Source organism: Dendrobates tinctorius, unplaced genomic scaffold, assembly GCF_039654945.1.
Source record: "Dendrobates tinctorius isolate UK_male_01 unplaced genomic scaffold, ASM3965494v1 ptg000155l, whole genome shotgun sequence".
Lineage (NCBI taxonomy): Eukaryota > Metazoa > Chordata > Amphibia > Anura > Dendrobatidae > Dendrobates > Dendrobates tinctorius.
The window spans coordinates 24074380-24101285 of NW_027361822.1; the positions used below are offsets into that span (position 1 = coordinate 24074380).

The 26906-nt window shown below is 44.4% G+C and overlaps 1 protein-coding gene across 3 annotated transcripts in view; it reads left to right on the plus strand.

Annotated features, from left to right (window-relative positions):
- LOC141051069 (uncharacterized) overlaps nt 1-26906 on the plus strand; it is a 70539-nt gene that overhangs the window by 40363 nt on the left and 3270 nt on the right. For all 3 annotated transcript variants that reach the window (XM_073547916.1, XM_073547918.1, XM_073547917.1), the window contains exons 3-7: nt 11968-12117; nt 12247-12426; nt 12509-12632; nt 12716-12813; nt 13012-13084. In XM_073547916.1, the coding sequence (XP_073404017.1) occupies nt 11977-12117; nt 12247-12426; nt 12509-12632; nt 12716-12813; nt 13012-13084 (616 nt within the window). In that variant the 5' untranslated portion in view covers nt 11968-11976. The remainder of the gene's footprint in view (nt 1-11967; nt 12118-12246; nt 12427-12508; nt 12633-12715; nt 12814-13011; nt 13085-26906) is intronic.

A 26906-nucleotide genomic window follows, 5' to 3' on the forward strand; every position in this document is an offset into this window, starting at 1 on the left:
GAGATAATTAATCCAAACATGTGAAGCTCATTGTTCTTTGTGCCTGAAATACTTGTTAATACTTTAGGGGAACCAAACAGAATTCTGGTGGTTTGAGGGGTTGAATAATAAATGACCCTCTGAATAAACTTTTCACAATTTAAAAAAAAATTAAACAAAGAAATAACATTCTTTTTAGCTGCAGTGCATTTCACACTTCCAGGCTGATCTACAGTCCAAATGTCACAATGCCAAGTTAATTCCGAATGTGTAAACCTGCTAAATCTGCAGGGGGTTGAATACTACTTGTAGGCACTGTAGGACCCCTTGTTGGAAAGAAGCTTCTGAACTCTCTCGTCCATTGAATTTGTCAGTTTTTGGATGGTTTGTGCTTCAATTGTTTTGCATGTGGACAGAATACCCTCCCAGAGCTGTTGCTTAGATGTGAACTGCCTCCCGCCTTCATAGACACTCCTTCTGATGATGCTCCAGAGGTTCTCAATGGGGTTGAGGTCAGGGGAAGATGGTGGTCACACCATAAGTTTGTCCTCTTTTATGCCCATAGCAGCCAGAGATGCAGATGTGTTATTTGCAGCATGAGACGGTGCATTATCATGCATGAAAATGATCTTGCTGCGGAAAGCACGGTTCTTCCTCTTGAACCATGGCAGGAAGTGCTGTTTTAGAAACTCCACATAGATTATGGAGTTCATCTTTACCCCTTCAGGGATCCTAAAGGGGACGACAATCTCTCTCCCCATGATTCCAGCCCAAAACATTACTCCACCTCCTCCTTGTTGGCACCTTAGCCGTGTTTTCATGGGGTGTCCATCAACCAGCCATCCTCCACTCCATCCATCTGGACCATCGAGCGTCGCACGGCACTCATCGGTGAACAAAACAGTTTGGAAGTCAGTCTTCATGTATCGTTTGGCCCACTGGAGCCATTTCTGCTTGTGTGCAGTGGATAGAGGTGGTCGACAGGATGGCTTACGCACAGCTGCAAACCTCCGAAGGACCCTGCATCTTGTTGTTCGGGGGACGTTGGAGGCACCAGCAGCTTCAAAAACTTGTCTGCTGCTATGACAAGGCATTTTTGCAGCTGCTCTTTTAACCTGACGCAATTGCCTGTTGGAAAGAGTCCTCAATTTTTCCTTATCAGCACGCACACGTGTGTGCTGGGAATCAGCTACATACTTCTTGATTGTGCGATGATCACGATGAAGTGTCTTGGCAATGTTGATTGTAGTCATGCCTTGACCTAAATACTCCACAATTTGTTGCTTCTCAGCAGCCGACACATCCTTTTTCTTTCCCATTTTGGCAAAAAATGTAGGCTGCTTAATAATGTGGAACAGCCTTCTTAAGTTGTCTTGCCTTTATTTGGACACACCTGCCAAACTAATTTGCCCAGGTATCTGCAATTGCTTTCAGTGGTATAAAGAGCTCTGACACACATCACCATCAATGAGTTTAAATGACAAACAAAAAAATTCTAACCTTATCACTCCTAAACTCTTTTTGCATAATAATTTGGAACACAGATGTCTTTTTATCCATTGTTTTCCTATCGCCACAACAGCACCCCATGAGAGAGGGGATCCGCCCACCATCAGGACAGGAACCTGCAGGTTAAAAAGGGGGGCGGACCCCCTCGCCTCCTCAGTTGGGTTCCTGCCCTGAAGTGGGATCCTGCGGGAACACAAGCTTACCTGGGTCCTAGCAGCCTCTGCGCGGTACCTGAGAGAACGGCAGAGCCTGGGACGCCAGAAGCAGCATCGGGGGTGCTCTGCACGCAGGCCCCTCCTCATCTGGCAGATGAATGTCGCGATCCCAAGGTCCGGGGGAGGGCGCCTTGGGTCGCGCGGGTGCAGTGCAGGCGGAGTGGGGCTCCCTGCTTTCATCCACAAAGTTGACCGGCATCGTCTTCCGGCAGCTGCCGTAAAGTGCCCATGACCCGGAAGTGGACGTGAGAACTTCTGGAGAGGAGGCGTGGCCGGGCCTTCTTAGGCGAACGCCAGGTCTGAAGCAGTGTGCGGCAACAATGTCCTCTCTCGGTGATATAGAGGCACCACCTGTGGAGATGTCCGAGTAGTTCAAAAGGAGCAGCGACAGCGGTTGCTCCAGTTGAGCGAGACCACTAGCAAAAAGGGTAAACGGGGGCGGCAGCCATCTGGGACCCCTCCTTCGGAAGCGGTACTCCACTGAGACACAGCTTTGGGTGGTGAGTGTGTGTATGATCACCTGGTAAGGTAAGCTGAAAGTCCCCCTTCTGTGCTCTATTCCCAGGTTAAAATATTGGCAAAAACTAAGCACAAGCAATGTGCTTTGTGCACAGTACCCTTGCCTGACAGCTATGCTAAAAGGTTTTCTTAATCCTGCATATGCTAGACCCTGGAGGCTCCTGTTCGTACATCGGATCTAAGAGCTGTCTTCAGGGAAGTCATTAGAAGCTCCCTTAAGGGGAAGATCCATAAAAGAGCTAGCATTGAGAGGGTGAGCTCAAGATCTAGTCCGTCAATGGGGGGCAGCAGTTTGAGTCCTCAGAGTCCCCTTCATCTCCATCATCATCGGACGAGGAGGGAAGGTCTTGTTTCCCCATAGAAAATATGGTCTCATTGTTGAGGTCGGTGTGGGCAACCGTGTGGGTCAAAGACAGTAGAGAGCCCAAATCGGCTCAGAACCTCATGTTTGCAGGCTTGTGTCAGAGGAGTCATACGTCCTTCCCGTTAAATGGCACAGTTAAAAGCCTCATAAAGAGAGAATGGGATAAACAGGATAAGGGATTCCTGCCATCCGCCGCAAAATGGAGATACCCATTTGAGGATGACGTACTGGTGGAATGGCTTAAGATTCTTAAAGTGGATACGGCCGTGGCCTCCTCATCAAAGAGATCTGCTCTTCTGCTGGAAGACGGAGGTCTTCTGAAGGATCCATCTGACAGAAAAGCAGACATGCTCCTTAAACGGGTGTGGGAGTCATCGACTGGGGCTTTTAAGCCAGCAATTCCAAGTACCTGCACCGCCAGATCCATGATGGTCTGGCTGGACCAGCTGGAGGATCAGTTACGTTCTAAGATCACTAGAGACAAGTTGCTAGACTCCCTCTCACAAATCCACGGAGGGGCATCTTACCTTGCAGATGCTTCAGTGGATTCTCTATGGTTGGCTGCAAGATCTGCTGGTCTGTCGAACACTGCCCGCCGAGCGATCTGGCTGAAGAACTGGAAGGGGGATGCGCATGCTAGAGCAAAATTATATGCCATTCCATGCCGGGGTGAGTACCTGTTTGGCCCTGTGCTTGATGAAATCCTCATGAAGGCAAGTGACAGAAAGGAAGGGTTCTCTAAATTGTCTACCCCTGCTTTCAGAAACACCTTTAAGAAGCGGTTGTACTTCCGAAGGAAATATGCAGTCCGAGACTGGGAGCTTACGGAATCAAAGCTCACTTCGGTGGGACGTCATCGTCCAAGCGTAGGCGCAACTATCGCTAGCCATGAAATCCCGGTGCGCGGAATATTAAAATATTTTTACAATCAGTGGGTCCATATAACATCCAGCGCCTGGATCCTTGGTATTATATCATCTGGGCTAAAATTGCAGTTTCGGAGTATTCCTCTGGACTCCTTCCTGTTAACAACTTTCAGAAATTCCACCGACCGACAGCAGGCCCTGGAAATAGAAATTTTGCAGTTGAGGAAAAAGAAAGTCCTGGTGGTGGAAGTCCCTAGGGGCCAGGAAAGAAAGGGATTTTATTCTCCCTTATTCCTAATTTCCAAACCTGATGGTTCTTTTAGAACCATTATAAATTTGCGGAAGCTAAATAAGTTCCTGCAGTGTCATACTTTTAAAATGGAATCCATCAAGTCTGCAACTAAACTTCTGTTTCCCAGGTGTTTCTTGACAGTCCTGGATTTAAAGGATGCCTACTACCATCTGCCTATTTACCAGGATCACCAGCGAGATCTCTTGGTGGTACAGCTAGGCGACCAGGTTAGACATTTTCAATTCAGTGTTTTGCCATTCGGTCTGTCTATGGCACAGCATGTATTTACTAAAGTAATTGCGGAAGTCATGGCCTATCTGAGACAGCAGGATACCCTGTTCATACCATCCTGGATGATTTCATAATAGTAGGGGGTCGGACGTCCAGTTCAGGATAAACCATATAATATCATCCCTGTAGGATTTCAGGTGGCTAGTCAATCTGGAGAAGTCGCTGCTAATTCCCTCAACCCATCAGAAATTCCTCGGCATTCTTCTGGACTCAGTAAAGCAACATTGTTTTCTACCGGAGGACAAAAGGTTGGCTGTCATCCACAATGTCAGGGGAGTAAGAGATAATCCGGATCTGACATTACGAGATGCAATGTCCCCGCTGGGTTCCATGATGTCTTGCATGCCAGCCGTACGGTGGGCTCAGTTCCACACCAGGACACTGCAGAACGAGGTGCTCGAAGCAGAAATAGGCTGCAGGGCCATCTGAGAGGTTGCGGTTGTTGGTCGCCACGGTCCACAGTCTAGTTTGGTGGCTAAACCCGCTACATTTATCCAGAGGGGGACCCTGGGGGATAAAGCCGGACAATATAGTTACGACCTACGCCAGCCCCAGGGGATGGGGAGCTCACATGGGAGACAGTCTAGCCCAGGGGAAGTGGCCGGCCAGGGAAGCTCAGGGTTCTTCAAATCTAAAGGAGCTTATGGTGGTGAAATATGCACTTCAACAGTTTTTACCATGTCTGCAGGGTTCCCATGTGCAGATACACGATAGTAGTGGCCTATTTAAACCATCAAGGGGGGACAAGGTCACAATCACTGATGTCCACTGCAGGCGACATTTTCACCTTAGCCGAAAATCACCTCGCTCCCTATCGGCACTCCACATAAGGGGGAGCACAATTTTCGGGCAGACTATCTCATCCAATACTCCCTGCGCCTAGGGGCGTGGACACTGGATAGGCAGATTTTCCAGCAGATAGTACACCTATGGGGTGTTCCGGTTATAGACCTTTTTGAGACCAGGTTCGCGTCGCTACTGGCATCGGACCAGCCAGAGATAATGGACTCCCTTCAGGTCCGTTGGGATTATACTCTGGCATAGGCGTTTCCCACGATGTGCCTGATTCCGTTGGTCCTCAGGAAGATTAGGGAGGAGAGGGCGAGGGTAATACTGATTGCCCTCTTCTGGCCCAGGAGGCCATGGTTCTCCTGGCTAAGGGCAATGCCCATGACCGACTCGTGGGTGCTGCCAACGAGCCCGAAGCTTCTCAGCGCCCATTCCGTCATCCTCAGATGGAGGGTCTCTACTTGACGGCGTGAAATTTTGAGAGGGAGCTACTGAGGTGTAGAGGGTTCGTTTTTTAAATGTTTTTATTGAGCTTTGCAGTGGTTTTTTTGCATGTTTTGTCATTGTTCAATAAAATTTAAAACTTTTTGCCTTTTATGAATTGTGGGTGTTCCCAAGGTTCTATGCATGCTTCTTTGCTCTTTTGTTTCCTTCCACATTCATTATTAGCAAGCTTTTGAAGAACCCCTAGTTATAATACTTTGCAGCAGTGCCATCCATCTCTTCTATAGACAATGTTTTACCATTCCAGATGAACTTTATTTATCCCATGGGGACCTTAACTGGAAGAGTCTCAAAATATTAAAGCACCTTTGGGAGAAGAGACATCTTAATGGCGGCTTTATGACCTGTCAAGGGATCAAGGGAAGCGAAAGGGGCATTCATTTATCTAATAATTTCCTCAGATCAGAAAACAATGACGGAAAATTACAAGAATAAAGTGTATTGTAAGAAGAGGACAAGTGAACCCCCAGATACCTGACACCGTCAGTCTACCATCTAAATTTGAAGTTTAATTTCAAATGCTCCAGAACTCCCGCTGGAACATTTAACGCATATCTTCTGTTTTAGTAGTATTTAATATATAACCGAAAAGCTCCCATATATTTTTAACACCTCCATGAGATTGGTAAAGTAGTATGAAGTTTAGTAAGGTTAAAAGTAAATCAATCACAAACAATAAAATCTTGCAAACTATATTTCTGACCCTGAAATATTAGGATTTTGTCGTATCATGGCAGCTAAAGGCTCTCTGCACAGAACATACAGTAAAGGCGATACCATTCAAGATTTTAAAAAATGGAGAGGGGTCGAAAGGCAGTTTAATTGAAGCCGAACGGGAACTACATAAGGCCCTGATAGCCGTTAAAAAAAACCCTGAGATACTAAATGCTCTCATAGTCTCAGACAGTAAAGACCAATTCAGTCGGTCAAACGCCTTTTCTGCATCCAGGCTCAAGACAAGAGTTTGCAAATTATTTTTGTTAGAGACCTCTGTCAAGTCTGTCGCCCGTCTAGTATTATCGCCCCCATGACGAAAGAAAACAATACCCACCTGGTCCTTGTCAACAAGCCGGGGCAGTCAGGAATTGAGCCTGTTGGCTAGCATACTGGTAAAAATGTTAAGGTCAGCATTTAATAGAGCTATTGGACCATAGTTTGAAAAATCCAATGGATCCCTTCCAGTCTTAGGGACAAGGACCAGATAGGAGTGCAAGAGCAAATCCGGGATGGGAGAACCCTCCATAAAGGAATTGAACATTCTAATTATGTGAGGGTAAGCTCCTCTAAAGCCCCCGTTACACATAACGATGTCCCAGCGATCCCACCAACGATCCGATATGATGGGATCGCTGGGACATCGTTTGGCTGATCGCTGGTGAGCTGTCACAAGACAGCCCCAGCGATCAGGACCAGCGACGCTGGACGCTGGTTACTAATGTAAACATTGGGTATCCAGGAGCAGCGCGACTCCTGGATACCTGCTGTTTACCTTGGAAACCGGCGTACACGCTGGTTTCTAATGTAAACATCGGGTATCTAAGAGCCGCGTGACTCCTGGATACCCGATGTTTACATTAGGAACCAGCGTGTACGCCAGTTTTCAAAGTAAACAGCGGGTATCCAGGAGTCGCGCTGCTCCTGGATGCCTGATGTTTACATTAGTAACCAGCGTCGCTGATCGCTGGTCTCTCGCTGCCATACGCAGCGCTGTGTGCTGGGCAGCGGGAGACCAGCGACCGAAAAACGGCCCAAGCCGATGCTGCACGATCAGAGATAACCGGCGGGGGGGCCAGTCGCTGATCCTCGTCACACACAGCGATCTCGCTGGCGAGATCGCTGATGCGTCACAAAATCAGCGATCTTGCTAGTGAGATTGCTGTGTGTGACGGGGCCTTAAGAAGGTCTTATGATATAAATAGGTCAACTTATCCGGGCCAGGAGATTTACCCAAGGGAAGGTCCTTCAAGATATCTATGATCCTATCTTTAGATACTAGTTGATTAAAGGTACTGTCACACTTAGCGATGTACCAGCGAACCCGACCAGCGATATGGCGCGGTCAGGATCGCTGGTACATCGCTAAGTGGTCGCTAGTGAGCTGCCACACAGGCAGATCTCACCAGCGACATCGCTGGGGACGGGGGTCGCTACTTACCTGTCACACCAGGCGATCCTGCGTCCTCCCGCCCGGCTCCCGCATCGCTCGTCGTCACAGCAGGAAGCGCCGCAGGAAGCTGACGACGAGAAGCGGTCCTGAGCGTTCTCGCGCGATCAGCGATAACCAGCGGGGGGAGCGGGTCATAGGTGAGTATCAGACATAGCGATATCGCTAGCAATATCGCTATAACGTCACAAGTTATAGCGATATTGCTAGCGATATTGCTTAGTGTGACAGGCCCTTAAGACATGTTAATGCTTATGGATAGAACACTGGTAGATTTAGACCTGAAAGGAAGTTCTGCAATAAGGTATCTCTAGTTTCCACATCCGAGGGAAAGGTGTGTTTTAGACTATATAGAAATCATAAAACAAGTTTGAAATTTCCTCCAGGTTATAAGTGATCGTATAAATAAACAAGGAGAAACGAAGTGATTGAATCCAAAGATTTTTTTTGTTTATAAAAATATGAAGTTTTATTATAACAAGTGTATATAAAATCAGAAGAGCACCGTCATGCTAAACCACCCACAAGGAGAAAGCGCTATTTGTAAGCGCGAAACTCGCGTCAGAGATTTCCTCACAACCGGGGGCAGTTGAGCACCACTAGGTAAGCGTTCTGACTGTGTGACTACTTTGCCACTATGGAACGATTATGTACTGTTGAACCTTTACCGCTTTCCTCACCCCTACTATGCTAAGCCTATGTTGGGAGCCTCCTGCCATCTCAGACCCATTATGGTCATGATAGGATTTTATACAGGCAGCAGTACTTTACCTATATCCCACAAGGGCTGTTTTACTGTGGGTGGTTTAGCATGACGGTGCTCTTCTGATTATCCCCACTTATGTGCAACTGTACCATGATCATTGTGTGTTTTTATATACACTTGTTATAATAAAACTTCATATTTTTATAAACAAAAAAAAAAAAATCTTTGGATTCAATCACTCCGTTTCTCCTTGTTAATTTATACATGCTCATGGAGTGGAACCACTTACTATGGCAGACCATATATTTAGGTTACTGCCCTTTGCTTTTTGCAAAGTATTGGGCTATTGTGTCTTACTATAAGTGAATCGTGCAGTCGTCTCATCTAAAAGCCTGGGGGATAGAGGATGAAACTCTCTCCCTCAGTTACCTAGCCAGTAATGAATGCGCCTTATTACCCCTTTTGTAATATTTTTGTTTCGTATATAGGAGTAATTTTTCAACTTTACGTATAGAAATGTCTTTTATCCTATTTCTGAGCCTCACAACTTTCCTCAAAGTCCCTAAAGAAGGCGAATCAGCCAAATTACTTTTCTAGTTTTTTAAGTCGAGAGACTAGTCCATTATATTCAGAGTTAGCATTCTTTTTCAATCTAGTGCTCTCTTTTATACAATACCCCTTCATCACCGCCTTGTGCGCCTCCCATAAAACCGAGGGAGAAGAAACTAAACTCTCATTAAGATGAAAGAATTCAGTGAGATGATCCAATAAAGTCCTTCTAATATTAGGGTCTTTGATTAAGAACTCGTTCAAGCGCCAATGACAAGTCCGGGAAGGAGGTTGAGTGGATTTAAGATCCAACCAGAGCGTGATCAGACCAAGTTATTTGACCCATTTACACTTTTTCCAACATCCTAAGAGTTATTATATTTGCAAAAAAAATCTATTCTGATATGGGTGTGATGAGGGGGAGAGAAAGAAAAGGCCCTTTCCCTAGGGTGCTCTATCCTCCATAAATCAAAAAGGGAATTGGCCCTAATTAATTTCCTAACATCTAGTGCCAATCTAGTTATATTATGTGATGGGGGGCTATTCCCAAGGGAATGTCTATCAGAATCCTCTGAAAAAGGAATATTAAAGTCCCCATCCACCACTAAAGCCGGAAGTTTCTGAAGAAAAGAGAACATTCTCCTCAAAAAGGGAATCTGCCCCGTGTTTCGGGTGTTTAAATCACATAAAATAATGGGCCTGTCCCTTAAAGAGGCCCCCAAAACAATAAATCTGCCCCGAGTGTCCTATTCACCTGTAGGGGGCTAAGTGAGCATATTAATATATTTGAAGATATTTCTATAGTGTGAAACAGGACAAATCCAGAAACAGCTGTATCACAGCCCCTGAATATGAAATCTCTTTCTGCAAACTAGCCTTTGCCATGATCCTTTCCTAAAGGCCCCGTCTCACTAAGCAATCTCGGTAGCGAGATCGCTGCTGAGTCACAACTTTTGTGTGACAGCGATCAGTGAGCGGCCCCCCTGCCGGTATCGCTGATCGCTGCAAGAAACCTCTGGACATTTCTTTGGTCGCTGGTCTCCTGCTGGCCAGCACGCATCGCTGTGTGTGACAGGCGGGAGACCAGCGATCAGGTGTAAAAAATAATAAAAAAAAATAAAAAATATAGTTATTCTCACCTTCCGATGTCCCGTTCAGCCATCCTGCCTCTCTCCACGCTCCGGTCCCAGTGATCCTTTGCATGAATGACCGCGAGACTTTGTTATCCCGCGAGACCGTGACATCTCGTGGTCATTCGTGCAAAGGATCACTGGGACCGGAGCGTGGAGAGAGGCAGGATGGCTGAACGCGACGTCGGAAGGTGAGAATAACTATATTTTTTATTTTGATACTATTTTCTACAGCGATGGCCAGCGATGCCGGGCGCTCGGCATCGCTGTGCTGATCGCTGGTGAAGCTGTCTGTGTGACAACTCACCAGCGATCACATAGCGACTTACCAGCGATCCTGACACCTTCATATCGGTGTCGGGATCGCTGGTGAGTCGCTTAGTGTGACGGGGCCTTTACTCTCATAGTAATGGAGACATTAATGGAGACGTGGATATGGGGTCGACCCCTTAGGTTGTAACTGGCACAATGCGATTTGTCAAATTTAATAGACGTTGAGGGAGGTTCCCCCAACTCAGCATTAAAGATCTCCTGAAGAATTAATTTTGGATTTTGTTGCTCTTTAGATTCCGGAATATCCCTCACTCTGATATTGCACCTTCTCCCCCTATTTTCCAGATCTTCCAGTTGCCCTCGTAGTTCTCTGACAGACCTCTGCTGAGATGAGGTTAACCAATGGAGATCAGCCACATGAGATCTAGTGGTATCATGTTCCCCCTCCAGAGAGTCTATATGGCCAGCTAAGTGCTGCAAGTCAGGTCTCATACAGGCAATCTCAGACCTACAGGTATCCTTGACCTCTGCAGCTAAGTATTTAAAATCCTCCTTGGAAGGAAATTGTGCAAGAAGTCTTTTCCAGGATGAAAAGGGAGGAGCACACATTTGACCCTCTTCATCCTCAGATGACTCCCCTGTGTAATCATTCAAAACCCTCTGCATTATTAGCAGTATGAGAAATATTGGAGAGACCTGTCAAAGAAAACATTCCTTCCCCATCCCTTTCTGATCTGTTCTTTCTCTGAGGGATCTTCTTAACCCTGGGGGACAGAGGAGACTCATCTCCTTGGGACTACAGAAGGTGAGGGGGAGCAGCATCTGTCCACTCCATCCTGTGGTGGGGTGCCATCTTGTGGATCACATTGCCCAGAAGGGGACAGCTCCTTCTGCTCAGCCTGCTGCTGCTGATGTAAGCATGTAGCGTGAACAGCCTCTCCACACCCGTCAGAGATATATACTCGCCGGGGGATCCTGGAGATCTTCTCCACCCGAACCACGCTGCACTGCATCTCCCTCCCTCTCTGCAGCCTCCTTGTCCACGTTGGAAGATGGCTCACTTGCTCACGCAGGAGGAAAGCATCTAAAGTCGGGGCAGCCGACACCGCTCCCGTCGGTGCCGGAGTGTTCAATTCCTGGGGCTCATCATTGCATCGTAAAATAATGCCGGTACAGTTATGCAAAAGCTGCTATAAAGCCAGGCCTGGCAGGAGCAAATCACACTCACGTCCCATCAACCCAGCATTCGGACATGCCCCCCTTTTTGTACTGATTTTGTTTTGTGTGTATGTCTTTTTTATCTTTAAGTATTATACTCTTTTTCATGTATTAAATCTAAAATGGATAATTTTTTCCCTGCTTGTTTAAACGTACCCACAACCTTGAAGATGGAAAGTATACCCTGGTTGTGTTACCCTGTGTATGTTAGAATGCAGAAAGAGTACCAATTAGCTGCTTGGGAAATTGAGTTTGTATGTGTACTAGTGTGTCACACATAGGCCAGTGAGATGTCTTCCCTATCAAAACAGCGGTTGGTGACATCAAGAAGTATGTTGTGAATTTGTGAACTGGCTGTGGGCTGTATTTAGCTCATTGTCAGCCTATTGTGTTAGGTTATTAGACTAGATAGTGTGAGAAGTGGCATGCGAGTCATGGGTGCAGTGAGTGGGCAATGTTCATGGCATTCTAATCTATACAAACCAACAATACAACATTTACACATGATATTACATTATATGCTCCCCTTGGCTCCAGTAATTGTATTATTATACAGGATTGTTTATGATGTTAAATTGGTTCATCATCTTCCCATTCAGATCCCTACAATGGCTGATCTTCTCAGTGGAGATCTTCTATGTAAGAAAATGTTCACGAATGACCCATCAAGAATGGATAGGGACATGGACAAGATGGCGGAGAGGATATTACACCTCACCTTAGAGATCCTCTTCCGGCTTACTGGAGAGGTGAGAGATTCTGATGACGTCACATTACATAATTATTATTTATGGGAATAACAGATGGACAGAATTGGAGAGGTGAGGACTCGCAAAATGTCTGTAAGGAGATTTATTAATGTGTGTCTTCATAACCAGGACTACACAGTAGTAAAGAAGACCTCTAGTGAGCGCTGTCAGGCCCCTGTGTCTGAGGGATGGGGAAGACCCCTGAGCCCAATCACGTGGCCTCCACCTCACCCCCTGATACATAAGGACAGCAATGACCAGAAGATCCTAGAACTCACCTACAAGATGATTGAGCTGCTGACTGGAGAGGTGACACTGCTGGGAATGCTGGGACATTATACAGTTACGCTATGAAGGGATCAGGAGATGACGGTATCATTGTATGTGTCAGGTTCCTATAAGGTGTCAGGATGTCACTGTCTATTTCTCCATGGAGGAGTGGGAGTATTTAGAAGGACACAAAGAACTGTACAAGGACATCATGATGGAGGTTCCCCAGCCCCTCACATCACCAGGTAATAGACAGGACTAAATACACACGACCTATAATTATCTGTATATAAAAAACTAATTCAGTCCCTGTATGTGTTTCCTTCAGTTATTTCCAGTAAGACAACAACACCAGAGAGATGTCCTCGTCCTCTTCTTCCACAGGACTGTAAACGAGAAAATCCCAATGTTCCTCAGGATCATCAGGTAGATGGAGAGAAGGTGTCATGGGATCTCCTCTATGATGTGTAGACGGCTGTGTATGTCTTGTGCTCAGTTTTGTTTTATCCATCAGTATTATATGTTTTATACTTGTGTAATGAGATCAGTGGAGATGGCAGGATTAGAGCTGATCATAGATGTGACTTCTCCATCTGTCTGTCACTTTTAAAATATTTGTTTCAGAGTGAAGATATAGAGACATTTGTGATGGGTGATGAGTGGTGTAAAGAGGAGATTACTACATATGACTACCCAGGTGAGTAGCAACCATTAAATGCAGAGAAGTCACAGATTCTTCTCAGTCAGTGGATGTGGGTACTTTGTCTTCAGTGTAGTCCGGCCATATCACAATCAAGTGGTCACCATTCTCCTGCTAAACCAATATATGCCCCTCTAACCCAAACTACCCCCATTACTTAAGCCATTAAAAGTTCTTCTGATGGAGTTAGATTGGTTTTGGTAGGAGTCTACAGCCCAAAGTACCGATCCTATCCTTGGAATTAGAAGATGCTGACCCTTAACTGCCCAGGTCACATAATCTTTTAAAATGCCTCCTAAAATGTACAGAAAATATATATATATATATATATATATATATATATATATATATATATATATATATATATATATATATATATCTTTGTACCATGTTATCCAGTAGATAGAAAAATATTAAAATAGTAAAGGTCGATATTTTACCTCAAAGAGACTGAAAGATGTTTTCTCTATTTAGAATTTTACAAGGGTCCATTATATAAGAACTTGTACTGGAGCCGCGCATTGTTGAGTCTGTAAACCAAAAAATTAAAATCCTCACTTATGTAAATGATAATAATAAATCTTGGCCAAGTGTCAATTTCCAGATTTTTTTACTAACTTGAAGGAGGACTGTGATAAACTACACAATAAATATTACACTGATTCAATGATATACAGTTAAGAGCGAAAGATGTGGCACCCTTGAAATTATTCCAGAAAATGAAGTATTTTTCCCAGAAAATTATTGAAATACACGTTTATTTCATTTGTGTGTATTGGAACAACACAGAAAAAATAGGAAAAAATGACAACTTGGACATAATTTCAGACAAAACCTCCAAAATGGGGCACCTTTCCAAAACTGTGGATAAAGAACTTTGTTTCATAAATGTGATGCTCGATCAAACTCACCTGTGGCAAGTAACAGATGTGGGCAATATGAAATTTACACCTAAAACCAGATACAAAGGGGAGCAGTTGACTGAATCTTTGCATTGTGTGTCTGTGTGTGCCACAGAAAGAAGAGAAGATAACTGTCTGATGACTTCAGAACCCAAAATGTTGAAAAATATCAACAATCTCAAGGTCACTAGTCCATCTCGAGAGATCTTTGTGTTCCTTTGTTGAAGGTGCGCAACATAACCAAGAAGTTTACAACCCATGGCACTGTAACTAATCTCCCTGGAAGTGGACGGCAGAGAAAAATTGATGAAAGGTTGCAACGCAGGATGGTCTGAATGTTGGATAAGCAGTCCCAATCAAGTTTCAAAGAAATTCAAGCTGTCCTGCACGCTCAGGGAGCATCAGTGTCAGCGCAAAGTATCTGTTGACCTTTGAATGAAATGAAATTATATGGCAAGAGATCCAAGAAGACCCCACTGTTGACACAGAGACATAAGAAAGCTAGACTACAGTATGCCAAAATGTGTACATGAGTAAGCCAAAATTCTTCTGGGAAAGTGTCTTGTGGACTGGTGAGACCAAGATAGAGCTGTTTGTTAAAGCACATAATTGTACTGTTTACCAAAATAGAATTAGGCCTACAAAGAAAAGAATACAATGCCTACAGTCAAATATGGCAGAGGTTAAAAAATGTTTTGGGGTTTGCTTTGCTACCTCTGGCACTGAGCGCCTTGACAGTGTGCAAGGGATCATGAAATCCATTTCCAATGGATTTTGAGTTGCAATGTAGTGCCCAGTGTCATCCGGGTTTTCTCCCAGCAGAACAATGGCCCAAAACATATCGTACTTCAAGAAGCACTCATAAATGGATGGAAACAAAGAGTTGGAGAGTCCTGAAGTGGACAGCAATGTGTCGGGATCTAAATCCCACCGTGAAGAGATATTAAAATTGCTGTAAGGAGAAGACACCCTTCAAATATGAGAAACCTGAAGCAGTTTACAAAAGATGTGATCCAAAATCCCAGCTGAGAGGTGTAAGAAGCTTGCTGATAGATATAGGAAGCAATTGATTGCAGTTATTACTTCCAAGGTGAGTGCAATCTAATATTAAGATGATGATGCCAATAATTTTGTCCGGCCCACTTCTGGAGTTGTGTGAAATTATGTCCAATTTGCCTTTTTTTCTGGTTTTTTTTTGTGCTGTTCCAATACACACAAATGAATTAAACATGTGTATAACAAAACGTGTGTAATTGCAATACTTTTCTGGGAAAAATATTTCAATTTCTGGAACAATTTCAAGGGTGGCAATGCTTTCGGCCATGACTGTATGTCTAACCTGTGCATGGTTGATGGCTGTAATATACATTTAGTCATATCTACTGGTTACATGGCATTTCTTCATGTCATAAACTCCATGATGTTTCCAATCATAAGGAATTCAGATAACTGCACAATCTCTCCTGTAATATAGAGCACTGATACTTTCTCTACTTTGCTGGTCACAACTCAAAAAAGCTCCAGTGGTCTACCATGAATGAATACAACTCTTGTTTAGGGGACTATGATAAAAAGTTCTCTCTAAATCAGGGGTGGGGAAGTTTTTTTCGCTCTAGGACCTCTTGGATATTTATACCATTCTTTGGAGGGGGGGCGTGTACAAGTCGTGCACTAACTACACCCAAAAAGTGCGTCATGATAATAGCACTGGTGTCCGGACGTAATCTTTCATTGCGTGCACTTCAGCATTGAATAATGAATGGTGAGTGTACGTTCTCATAGACCAGGAAGATATTAAAGCACTGTGGTCCCCGGGAATTTGCATTTAGGCTGAAGAAAAGGTTTTTTGCCTGAGGTTCCCCACCCCTGCTCTAAATGTCTAATATTTCTTCAAGAAGATCTGTCAGAAAATATAAACCCCTACAATAGTTTGGATTGTCAAGAGCCACCAAGACACAAGGTCTTATTACCAAGAGATGTTTCATCACTAGTTACTAAATCATTGACAATGAAGGTTGTCGGGGTGGAGTGCCATCATTTTAGTAGATATTTAATTGTCTATAGTCATAGTTTTTGTCTAAAATAGTTAATGCCCAAGATCCTCTGATTTAATCGCTTATGCTGCAGCCAGTTTTGTTTTCTTAACCAGATCACATTTTTGTAATCTGACGTGTCACTTTACGCGGTAATAACTTTGGAATGATTAACTTGATCCCAGTGATTTTCTGATTGCTTTTTTTTTCCCGTGACACATCGTACTTTGATAGTGGTATAATTAAGTTGCCGTGTTTATTCATGAAATAATTAAAACATTGACAATAATTTTATAAAAATCAAACATTGAATTTGTATGCCCTTAACCCCTTCACGACCGTGGATGTATCAGTACGTCCAGGCCGCTAGGTACTTACAGAGGCTGTGCATGCGCGATTGCCACCGGGTGTCAGCTGATTCTGACTGCTGACACCCGGCACTCACTGACAGGAGTGGAGGCCTCATCACTCCTGGTACTTTAATCCCCTAAATACTGCGATCGCAGCATTTATCAGGCATGCAGAGGGAGGGAGCCCCTTCTGCCCTCCGATTGGCACCCCCGCGACATCATTGTGGGGGCCCGATCATTGACATGGTGACATCTGGGTCACCAGGCACCAACAAAATAGATCATGCGGAGTGCAACTAACTTGTGTCTGCTGGGCTGACAGTTCTACTGCAATGCAATCAGACTGAAGAAAGTGAACGTCCCATAGAGAGGATGTTGTAGTAAAAAAAAAATTGTAAAAATATTTTTTTTAATCACAAAATAAAAATATATTACCCATACCCATAAAGATTTTTATGAAAAAAAATTAAAATAAACAAAACCAGTACACATATTTTGTATGACCCAACCTAAAAAACTGTCCTACCAGTTAACCCATTCAGTGAACACCATAAAAAACATTAAAAATGAGGCAAAAAACAATGCTTCATCATCATACCGCTGAACAAAAAGTGGACTAAAACGCGATGAAGAAGACAAATGTAAATATAAATGGAATCGCTGAAAATTTCGTCTTGTCTTGCAAAAAAACAGACTGCCATACAGCTCCATCAGTGGAAAAATAAAAAAAAGTTATAGCTCTCAGAATAAAGCAATGCAAAAATAATTATTTTTACTATAAAATAGTTTTTATTGCGTAAAAGCACCAAAACACAGAAAAAACTATATAAATGTGGTGTCACTGTAAACGTACTGACCTGAAGAATAAAGCTGCCTTATCAATTTTAGCACACGTGAAACAGCATAAAAAACAAACAAGAGAACGATTCCTGAATTGCTGGTGTTTGTTCATTCTGCCTCCCAAAAATTGTAATTAAAAGCAATCAAAAAATGTCATGTGCCCGAAAATGGTACCAATAAAAACATCAACTCGTCCCGCAAAAAAGCCATCACATGACTCTGTAGGCAGAATTATGGAAAAATTATAGCTCTTGAAATATGCCAATTCGTTTTTGCAAAAAAAAGCGTCTTTTAGTGTGTGACAGCAGCTAAATATAAAAATACAATATAAATCTGATAATACTGTAATCGCACCGACCTGAAGAATAAAGTCATCTACTCACTTATACCGCATGAGTAATGGTGTAAAAAATAAATAAAACCAATTCTTCACCTACTGTTAATTTGTTCATTCTGCCTCCCGAAGATCACTGTAAGGCTCATTGCATATTTATCCTGCGCTGTGCATGGGGGTTTCTATGTAAATCTCTGAAATCCGTGATTCAGACAGAGCTCCCGGAGGAAGATTCCCTATAATGAGGCAGATGGAGGCACTGTGCATACTGTCTGGCCTATGATTTGGTGGTGTCTATCTTTTTATGCGTGCATAAAAGTGCCATCAGCCACAGTTTTGTGCACCTTTGAAAAGAAGGACACCATTTAACAGGGGCCAGACAGAATCCAGAGTAACTCTGCTGCCTCGTTATAGTGAATGGATCCCTTGGGGGTTTCATCTGAATTACATCACTCAGAGATTTAGATGGAAACCCTGATGTAAGTGCTTAGAGTAGAGAGCCGGATAAATGTGATCCCAAACATTATGTAAAATGTTCCTAACGAAAGCTTAAATTAAATCCACATCATCTATCAATGGAAATATATGGGGTTTCCACGTTACTGGTAGTACAAAGGCTCTGGTAAAGCAAAATGACTCCTCGCCTACTAAAAGAAATCCAGCGAATTCTGCGCTCCCAAATCCAAATGCCCTTATCCCTTCTGAGCCCTACAGTGTGACTAAATCACATTTACCGTCCACATGTTTGGCATTCCTGTAGTGATGAGAGCCCATTTAATTTACGAGTTCGTGTCTCCAGAAGCATGAGCTGTGAACATTGTACTGGTCACTACAATGTTATGGTCACTATAATGTACTGGTCACAACAACAGTTTGCATTTTTTCACTCAGCAACATCCACTGCTGCTTGTTTCTGGAAAACACCTATGGAGTCAAAATCATCACTACACTTGTAGATACATTCTTAAAGGGTTATAATTTCCTTAATGGGGTCATTTGAAGGGCAATTCTGCTCTTCTAGCACTTGGGGGCTCTGTATATGGAGTCTACAAACTATACTAGAAAAATCTGTGCTCAAGGAGGCAAATAGCGCTCTATCCCTCCCGAGTCTCGTCGTATGGCTAAGCAGTACTATACAACCACATATGGGGTATTTCTACATTAAGCAGAAAATGTGGGAAAAATGTTGGTGCCATTTTTACCCATTTCCCAGTGTGAAAATGTAAAATCTGAGGCTAAAACAAAATTTTGGTGGTAAAAATGTAATTATTTTTTCTTCACTGCCCAATGGTATAAAATTTTGTGACACACTTGTGGTGTCAATATGATCACTGCACTCTAAATGAATTCATTAAGAGATGTAGTTTCTAAAATGGGATCCCTTATGGGGGGGGTTCTGCTGTTCTGGCAATTCAAGGGCTCTACCAAGGTGATATTGCATCCTCAAATCATTCCAGCAAAATCTGAACTCCAGTATGGCGTTTCTTCCTTTCTGAGCTTTGCACTGTGCCTCAAAAGTAGTTTTTGACCACATATGGGATATCGGCATACTCAGAAGAAATTGCACAACAAATTTTGGAGTCTATTTTTTCCTGCTATCCTTTTAAAAAAAAAAATGGGGCTAAAACACCATTTTTGTGGGATTTTGCTTTCATTTTCACAAGTTATAAAATTCTGTGAAGTAATTGTTGGTTCAAGGTGCTCACCATATATCTATATAAATTCCTCAAGAGTTCTAGTTTCCAAAATAGGGTTACTTTTGAGGGTTTTCCACTGTTTAGGCACATCAGGGGATCACCAAATGTGACATGACACCCACTGACCATTTCATCAAAATCTGAGTTCCAAAATGTCCCTCCTTTTCTGACCCTTGCCATGTGCCCAAACAGTAGTTTGCCACCACATACGGGGTATTAGTGTACTCAGGAGAAATTATACAACAAATTTTGAGTTCCATTTTCTCCTGTTACCCTTGTGAAAAAGAAAAATTTGGGGCTAAAAGAACATTTTGTAAGAAAATTTTTATTTTTTTACTTTCACGGCTCTACGTTATAAACTTCTGTGAAGCACCTGGGTGTTCAAAGTGCTCGGCACACATCTAGATAAGTTCCTTGAGGAGTCTAGTTTCCAAAATGTTGTCGCCTGTGGGGGTTACCACTGTTTAGGCACATCTGGGACTTTCCAAACATGACATGGCGTCCGCTAATTATTCCAGCAAATTTTACAGTAGAAAAGTCAAATGGAGCTCTTCCCTTCTGAGCGCTGCAGTGCACCCAAAAAGTGTTTTTCCCCCACATATGGGATATCTGCATGCCCATAAGAAATTGCATAACAAATTTTGGGGTCTATTTTTTCGTGTTACCCTTGCGAAAATAAACAAATTTGGGTCTAAAGTAAAATTTTTGTGAAAATAGATAATTGTTGATTATTTCCTTCCAAATTCCATTAATTCCTGTGAAGCACCCGAAGGGTTAACAAACTTCTTCAATGTGGTTTTGAACACCTAGGGGGTGCAGTTTCTAGAATGATGTCACTTTTGGGTATTTTCGGGCATATACGCTCCTCGATGTCACTTCAAATGCAATGTGGTACCTAAAAAAAATATATATATTTTTTTTTGGAAAAATGAGAAATCGCTGGTCAACTTTTAACACTTATAATTTCCTAACAAAAAAATTATGTTTCCAATATTATGCTGATGTAAAGTAGGCATGTGGGACATACTGCTGTGATTTAAACCCTTAAAGGGAATCTGTCACCTCATTTTTCGCATATAAGCTGCGGCCACCGCCATTAGGGGCTTATCTACAGTATTCTATAAGCCCCCGATCTAACCTGAAAGATAAGAAAAACAAGTTAGATTATACTCATCTGGGGGGGCGGTCCGGTCCGATGGGTGTCACAGGTCCGGGTCTGGCGCCTCCCATCTTCATGCGATGTCCTCTTCCTTGCTTCTGTCGTGGCTTCTGCGCAGGCGTACTGATTTGCCCTGTTGAGGGCAGAGTAAAGTACTGCAGTGCGCAGGCTCCGGTCCTCTCTGACCTTTCCCGGCGCCTGTGCACTGTAGTACTTTTTTTTGCCCTCAATAGGGCAGAGAAGTACGCCTGCGCAGGAGCCGCGACAGAAGCAAGGAAGAGGACATCATCGCATGAAGATGGGAGGCGCCGGACCCGGACCGCCCCTGGGTGGGCATAATCTAACTTGTTTTTTCTTATGTTTCAGGTTGCATCGGGGGCTTATCTACAGCATTACAGAATGCTGTAGATAAGCCCCTAATGGTGGTGGCCATAGCTTATATGTGAAAAATGAGGTGACCGATTCCGTTTAGCGACCAGAGGTAATTTTTGTTTTCCTTTTTGATTTTTTGCTCCCCTTCTTTCCAGAGCCATTACTTTTTTTTTACTTTTTGGTAAAAATGGCCATGTGAGGGCTTGTTTTTTGTGGGATGAGTTGTACTTTTTAATGACACCATAGGTTTTACAATGTTGTGTATTTGAAAACGAGAAAAAAATTCCAAGTGCAATGAGATTGCAAAAAAAGTGCAATCCCACACTTGTTTTTTTTTTTGTTTTTTTTTTAAATTCGTTTATTAACCACAAAACAAAATGTACACACTTGTATGCAATCAAAATAGTACATGTGCATTTGTCAAGGCGGTTATGAGAGTATAGCAAATTTGCACAATAAACTGTTTGTACAATGTTAATTTCACAAGTCCTTATATTGCTGTATGGATAATAGACCTGATAACAAGTGAACAAAGAACATCACTCAACCGTATACATGTTTGGTAACATATACCTCAAAAAAAAAAAGAAAGATACTATACTATGCATCTACTTAAACTACAACTATCCCACTGCCAAGCACAGTTGCACAATATTGACCTCCATGTGATGCCATAAAATATAAACCATAACATTCACGATGGTACTGGACCACTACGCACTAGTAAAGTAAGATGAGAAGATTTCTACCTGTCCCAAATCTTATCGAATTTCCCTAAACAGCCCCTGTTTTGATATAGTGATAGAAGATATGGTTTAACTGAATTTACCAGTTCAATCCAAGTTTTGAGAGTGGGATGTGCACCACCCATCCATCGTAATGCCAACACCTTCCTAGCCAGAAAAAGTGTCTCACGCAGGAAGATCGTAAAATATTGTCCCCATGTCTCTTCATCCAACACCCCAAATAAACAATCTAGTGGATTGAGAGGAATCGGAGTTTGTACTAAGGATGTCAACAACGATATTACCTCCTTCCAGTAGGAGAGGATAATAGGGCAGCCCCATATCATATGTACAAAATATGTTTCTAATGAGTGACATCTCAAACATTCTGACGATTGGAACCGACCCATTTTTAAAAGCCGTATCAAAGTCAAATATGATTGATATATATAATTGAGTCATTCTATTATTATCTGATGGGGACACCCTAATGGGAGATTCAAGGATCTCCTCCCAATCCTCATCTTGAACATCAGGGATGAGACCCTCCTACTTCCCCTCAATAGCCCTTATAGCAGAAGACGGCTTTCAACACTCGAGACGGCCATTACGAGTACCTGGTCATGCCCTTTGGTCTCTGCAATGCTCCTGCGGTGTTTCAAGAGTTTGTCAACGAGATCTTCCGGGACCTCTTGTACTCTTGTGTGGTCGTGTACTTAGATGACATTTTCGTCTTCTCTCCGGACCTCGCATTCCACAGAAAGAGTGTTCGCCTGGTGTTACAGCGTCTTCGGGAGAATCGCCTGCACGCCAAGATTGAGAAATGTTTGTTTGAGCAAACCTTTCTGCCGTTTCTGGGATACATAATCTCAGACACTGGATTAAGGATGGATCCCGAGAAACTAACTGCCATTCTCAAATGGCCTCGCCCCATTGGAGTAAGAACGATACAACGGTTTCTCGGATTTGCCAATTATTACAGGCAATTCATTTCTCACTTTTCCGCTTTAACCAAACCAATTTCCACCCTCACTCGTAAGGGGACAGCTCCCAATTCTTGGACTACTGTGGCGGAGGAGGCCTTCCAGACCCTAAAATGGGTTTTCTCCAATGCTCCGGTGTTGCACCGTTCTGAAAGCAACCAACCCTTTTTACTCGAGGTGGACGCTTCTTCAACAGGTGCCGGGGCAGTACTGTCCCAGAGATCCGCCTCCGGTCGTCTGCATCCCTGTGGCTGCTTCTCGAAGGCCTTCTCTCCATCTAGGAGCAACTACTCAATCGGCGACCGTAAGCTGTTGGCCATAAAATTGGCCCTGGAAGAATGGCGTCATCTCCTGGAGGGGGCTGTCCATCCCTTTGTAATCTTCTCTGACCACAAGAACTTGGCCTATCTACAGTCTGCCCAGAGACTCAATCCTCATCAGGCCAGATGGTCCTTATTTTTTGCCCGATTTGACTTCGAGCTCCGCTTTCGCCCCAGCAACAAGAACACCAAAGCCGACGCCCTATCCAGGGTCTTCCAGCCAATTGAAACAGTGGAGGAACCTTCGCACATTATTGAGCCCACTAAAATCATCACGGTGGCTCCAGTGAACTGGCTTTCTCCACCCCCCGGCAAGACCCTTGTGCCTGAAAATCTCAAGCGAAAGATCCTTCTATGGGGACACTCTTCCAGATTGGCTGGTCATGCCGGAACCAAGAAGACGCTTGCCCTTATCACACTCACTACTGGTGGCCGACGCTTCGCCAAGATGTGCTTGATTTCGTGGCCTCTTGTCCCTCCTGTGCTAAGAACAAACTGCCGTGACGACTTCCATCTGGTTTATTGCTCCCGTTGCCTGTCCCAGCGGTTCCTTGGGAACACATAGCCATGGATTTCATCACCGACCTACCCCGTTCTTCTGGCTGTACAGTCATCCTGGTGGTGGTGGACCATTTCTCCAAGATGGCCCATTTCATCCCTCTGTCCGGCCTCCCCTCGGCTCATGAGTTGGCCAAGTTTTTATCCACCAGATCTTCAGACTCCATGGACTACCGGAACGTACTATGTCTGACCGGGGGGTTCAGTTCACCTCCAAGTTCTGGCGGGCACTTTGTAAGCTCATGAACGTTTCCCTCGACTTCTCCTCTGCCTACCATCCACAGTCCAACGGACAGGTGGAGCGTACCAACCAGACGTTGACTGGGTATCTACGCCATTTCTCCAACGCCCACCAGAACGACTGGGTTGACCTACTTCCCTGGGCAGAATTTGCCTATAACAACCACACTGGCGAGTCCTCAGCCAAATCTCCGTTTTTTGTGTTTGGTAGACATCCTGGTGTTCCCCTTCCGGTAACCCCTGCCTCCGAAGTACCCGCGGCCAACGTCTTGTCCTCTGAATTTTCCAAGATCTGGGCTAAGACCAACGTCACTCAAGAGGACCGCTGACCGGATGAAAAATTATGCCGACAAAAAGAGATTGGATTCCCCACCGTATCACATTGGGGACAAAGTCTGGCTCTCTTCCAAGTTTATCCGCTTGAAACTGCCCTCTTACAAGTTGGGTCCACGCTACATTGGTCCATTTGAAATTCTTGGACGTGTTAATGAAGTCGCCTACAAATTGAGGTTGCCTGCTTCGCTCCGGGTCCCGAACACCTTTCACGTCTCTCTCCTGAAACCTGTGGTACTGAACCGCTTCCACTCCGTGTCTGATCATGTTTCTCAGCCGGTTGGTGCCGATAATATCTTTGAGGTGGAGGACATCATCGCCATGAAAAAGGTTAGAGGTAGGACCCTTTTTCTTATTGATTGGAAGGGCTTTGGTCCTGAGGAGAGATCCTGGGAGCCTCGGAAGAATATCAATGCTCCCTGTATCCTCAAGAGATTTTTTGCTAACCTCAGGGGAGGGCGGCTTAGGGGAGGGGGTACTGTCACGCCGCCACTGCATACTCACTCGGCCTCCGCTCCCGCACCGCAGCCCCCCGCCTTCCGACATCCACGGCGGTCCCTTCTGACAGGTCCGCGGCCGACGGCGTCTTTGCATGCAATGCGCATGCGCCATAGACCGCGGTCGCGCCTCCCTCCTGTCAATTATGCTCCGGCAAGGCCCTGACCCAGAAGCACCACCGAACCAATGGCAGTCCAGACGGGGGCATATCAGGCCATCCTCCTTTTAGGGAGGTGCCTGATCATTGTGTTTGCTAGCACACTAGGTCCTGCTTCCTCATGTTCCTGCCGCAGTCTCTCTGTCCTGCACTCCGTGGTTCCTGCCGCAGTCTCACAGTCCTGTACTCCGTGTTCTTGCTCCGTCCTGCTATCTATGTTCCAGTTCTGCTGTCCTACTCCAGTCTGCCTCCCGTGTTCCTGCTCCGTCCTGCTATCTATGCTAAAGCCCTGCAGTCCTCCAGTCCTGCCTCCCGTGTTCCTGCTCCGTCTCGCTGTCTAGGCTCCAGTCCCGCAGTCCTACTCCGGTCCTGTCTTCAGTTATCCTGCTCCGTCCCGCTGTTTATGCTCCCGTCCCGCAACCCCACTCTGGTCCTATCTCCTACAGTCTCGTGCTCCTACTCCAGTCCACTCTGAGCCGCCCCTCTCGGTACCGGCTATCGTGGTTCCCGAACCCCTGGGCCTGCTACTAACGATCCCTGTATAGGGGTCACTCCACCTGGCAGTTCACTCGGGGCCCCTCGGTGCCACGATCCAGAGGGTCCACTCCTGGAGATTTTCCGCACCCGACCAGCCGTGGTAACAGTAGCAGATTTGCTCACTTGCTATGAGCGCCGACCATCAGGTGGCGCTCATAGCAATCTGGCACTGACAATCAAAGAGGTCTCCAGGAGACCTCTGGTTGTCATGCCAACCCATCCGTGACCCGAAATCACGTGACAGGGGTCATCGATAACGCGGATTTCCGGCACGATTGCCAGAAGCGCATGTTAAATGCCGCTGTCAGTGTTTGACAGTGGCATATAACGGGTTAATAGCCGCGGGTGGATCGCGATTCCACCCACGGCTGTTTCAGGCACATGTCAGCTCTTCAAAACAGCTGACGTGCCGGGAAAGAAGTGGGCTCACCGCCAAAACCCACATCAAAGGGAGGGAGACAGACATCGGCGTAAATTTACCAAATTTTTGCCAAATTTCCAAATTTTTCACAAATAAATCAAGTCATATCAAATAAATTTTCTTGAAGTACAATATGTCACAAAAAACAGTCTCGGAGGCAGTGGGATCCGTTGAAGCGTTCCAGAGATATTACCACATAATGTGACATTGGTCAAAATTGTAGAATTTGGCATGGTCATGAAGGTGAAAACAGGCTTGGGGGTAAATTGGTTAAACAGAAAGTTAATAAATAGCATTTACTGAAAAGTTTAGCAACCAGTTATCATGTGTTCAAGGAAATTTACAAAATCTAATTTTGGAGACAAGTCACTTCTTAAATTTCTTGCAGGGGCTTGTATTTTAGAAAACATATGTCATTTTCCTCAGGGATTTCATTCATTGGTGTAGTGACTATTTTAACCCCACAGGCACTTCCTGAACATTTGAACACCATAGCTATTGCGTATTGAAAATTGCAAAAATGCCATTTTGATGCCTAATACATAGTGCACAGCTTGTGCTTCTGGAGATACGTACACCGTACATTTTTCAGTGGCTTTTTCCTTCTGCGGCAATGCTGAACACATCTGCATGTTTGGTATTGCTGCAGCAGGAATAAGCCACTTAAGAAATCCTGCCTTGATTTGCATTGTTAGTTTGTGAACTGTTTTTATTTTAATCATTGAATTTTTCTACTTACAGTTGTGCTCAAAAGTTTACATACCCCAGCAGAATTTTTGGTTTCCTGGCCTTTGTTCAGAGACTATGAATGATAACACCAAAACTTTTTCTCCACTCATGTTTAGTGGTTGGGTGAAGCCATTTTTTGTCAAACTCCTGTGTTTTCTCTTTTTAATTCATAATGACAACCCAAAACATCCAAATGACCCTGCTCAAAAGTTCACATACCCCATTTCTTAATGCCGTGTATTGTCCCCTCTAAAATCAATGACAGCTTGAAGTCTTTTGTGGTAGTTGTGGATGAGGTTCTCTATTTTCTTAGATGGTAAAGCTGCCCACTCTTCTTGGCAAAAAGCTTCCAGTTCCAGTAAATTCCTGGGCTCTCTAGCATGAACTGCGTGCTTGAGATCTCCCCAGAGTAGCGCAATGATATTGAGGTCAGGAGACTGAGATGGCCACTCCAGAACCTTCACTTTGTTCTGCTGTAGCCAATGACAGGTCGACTTGGCCTTGTGTTTTGGATCATTGTAATGTTGGAACGTCCAAGTACATCCCATGCGCAGCTTCCTGGCTGATAATTGCAAATTTGCCTCCAGTATTTGATGATAGCGTGTTGCATTCATCTTTCCTTCAACTTTGA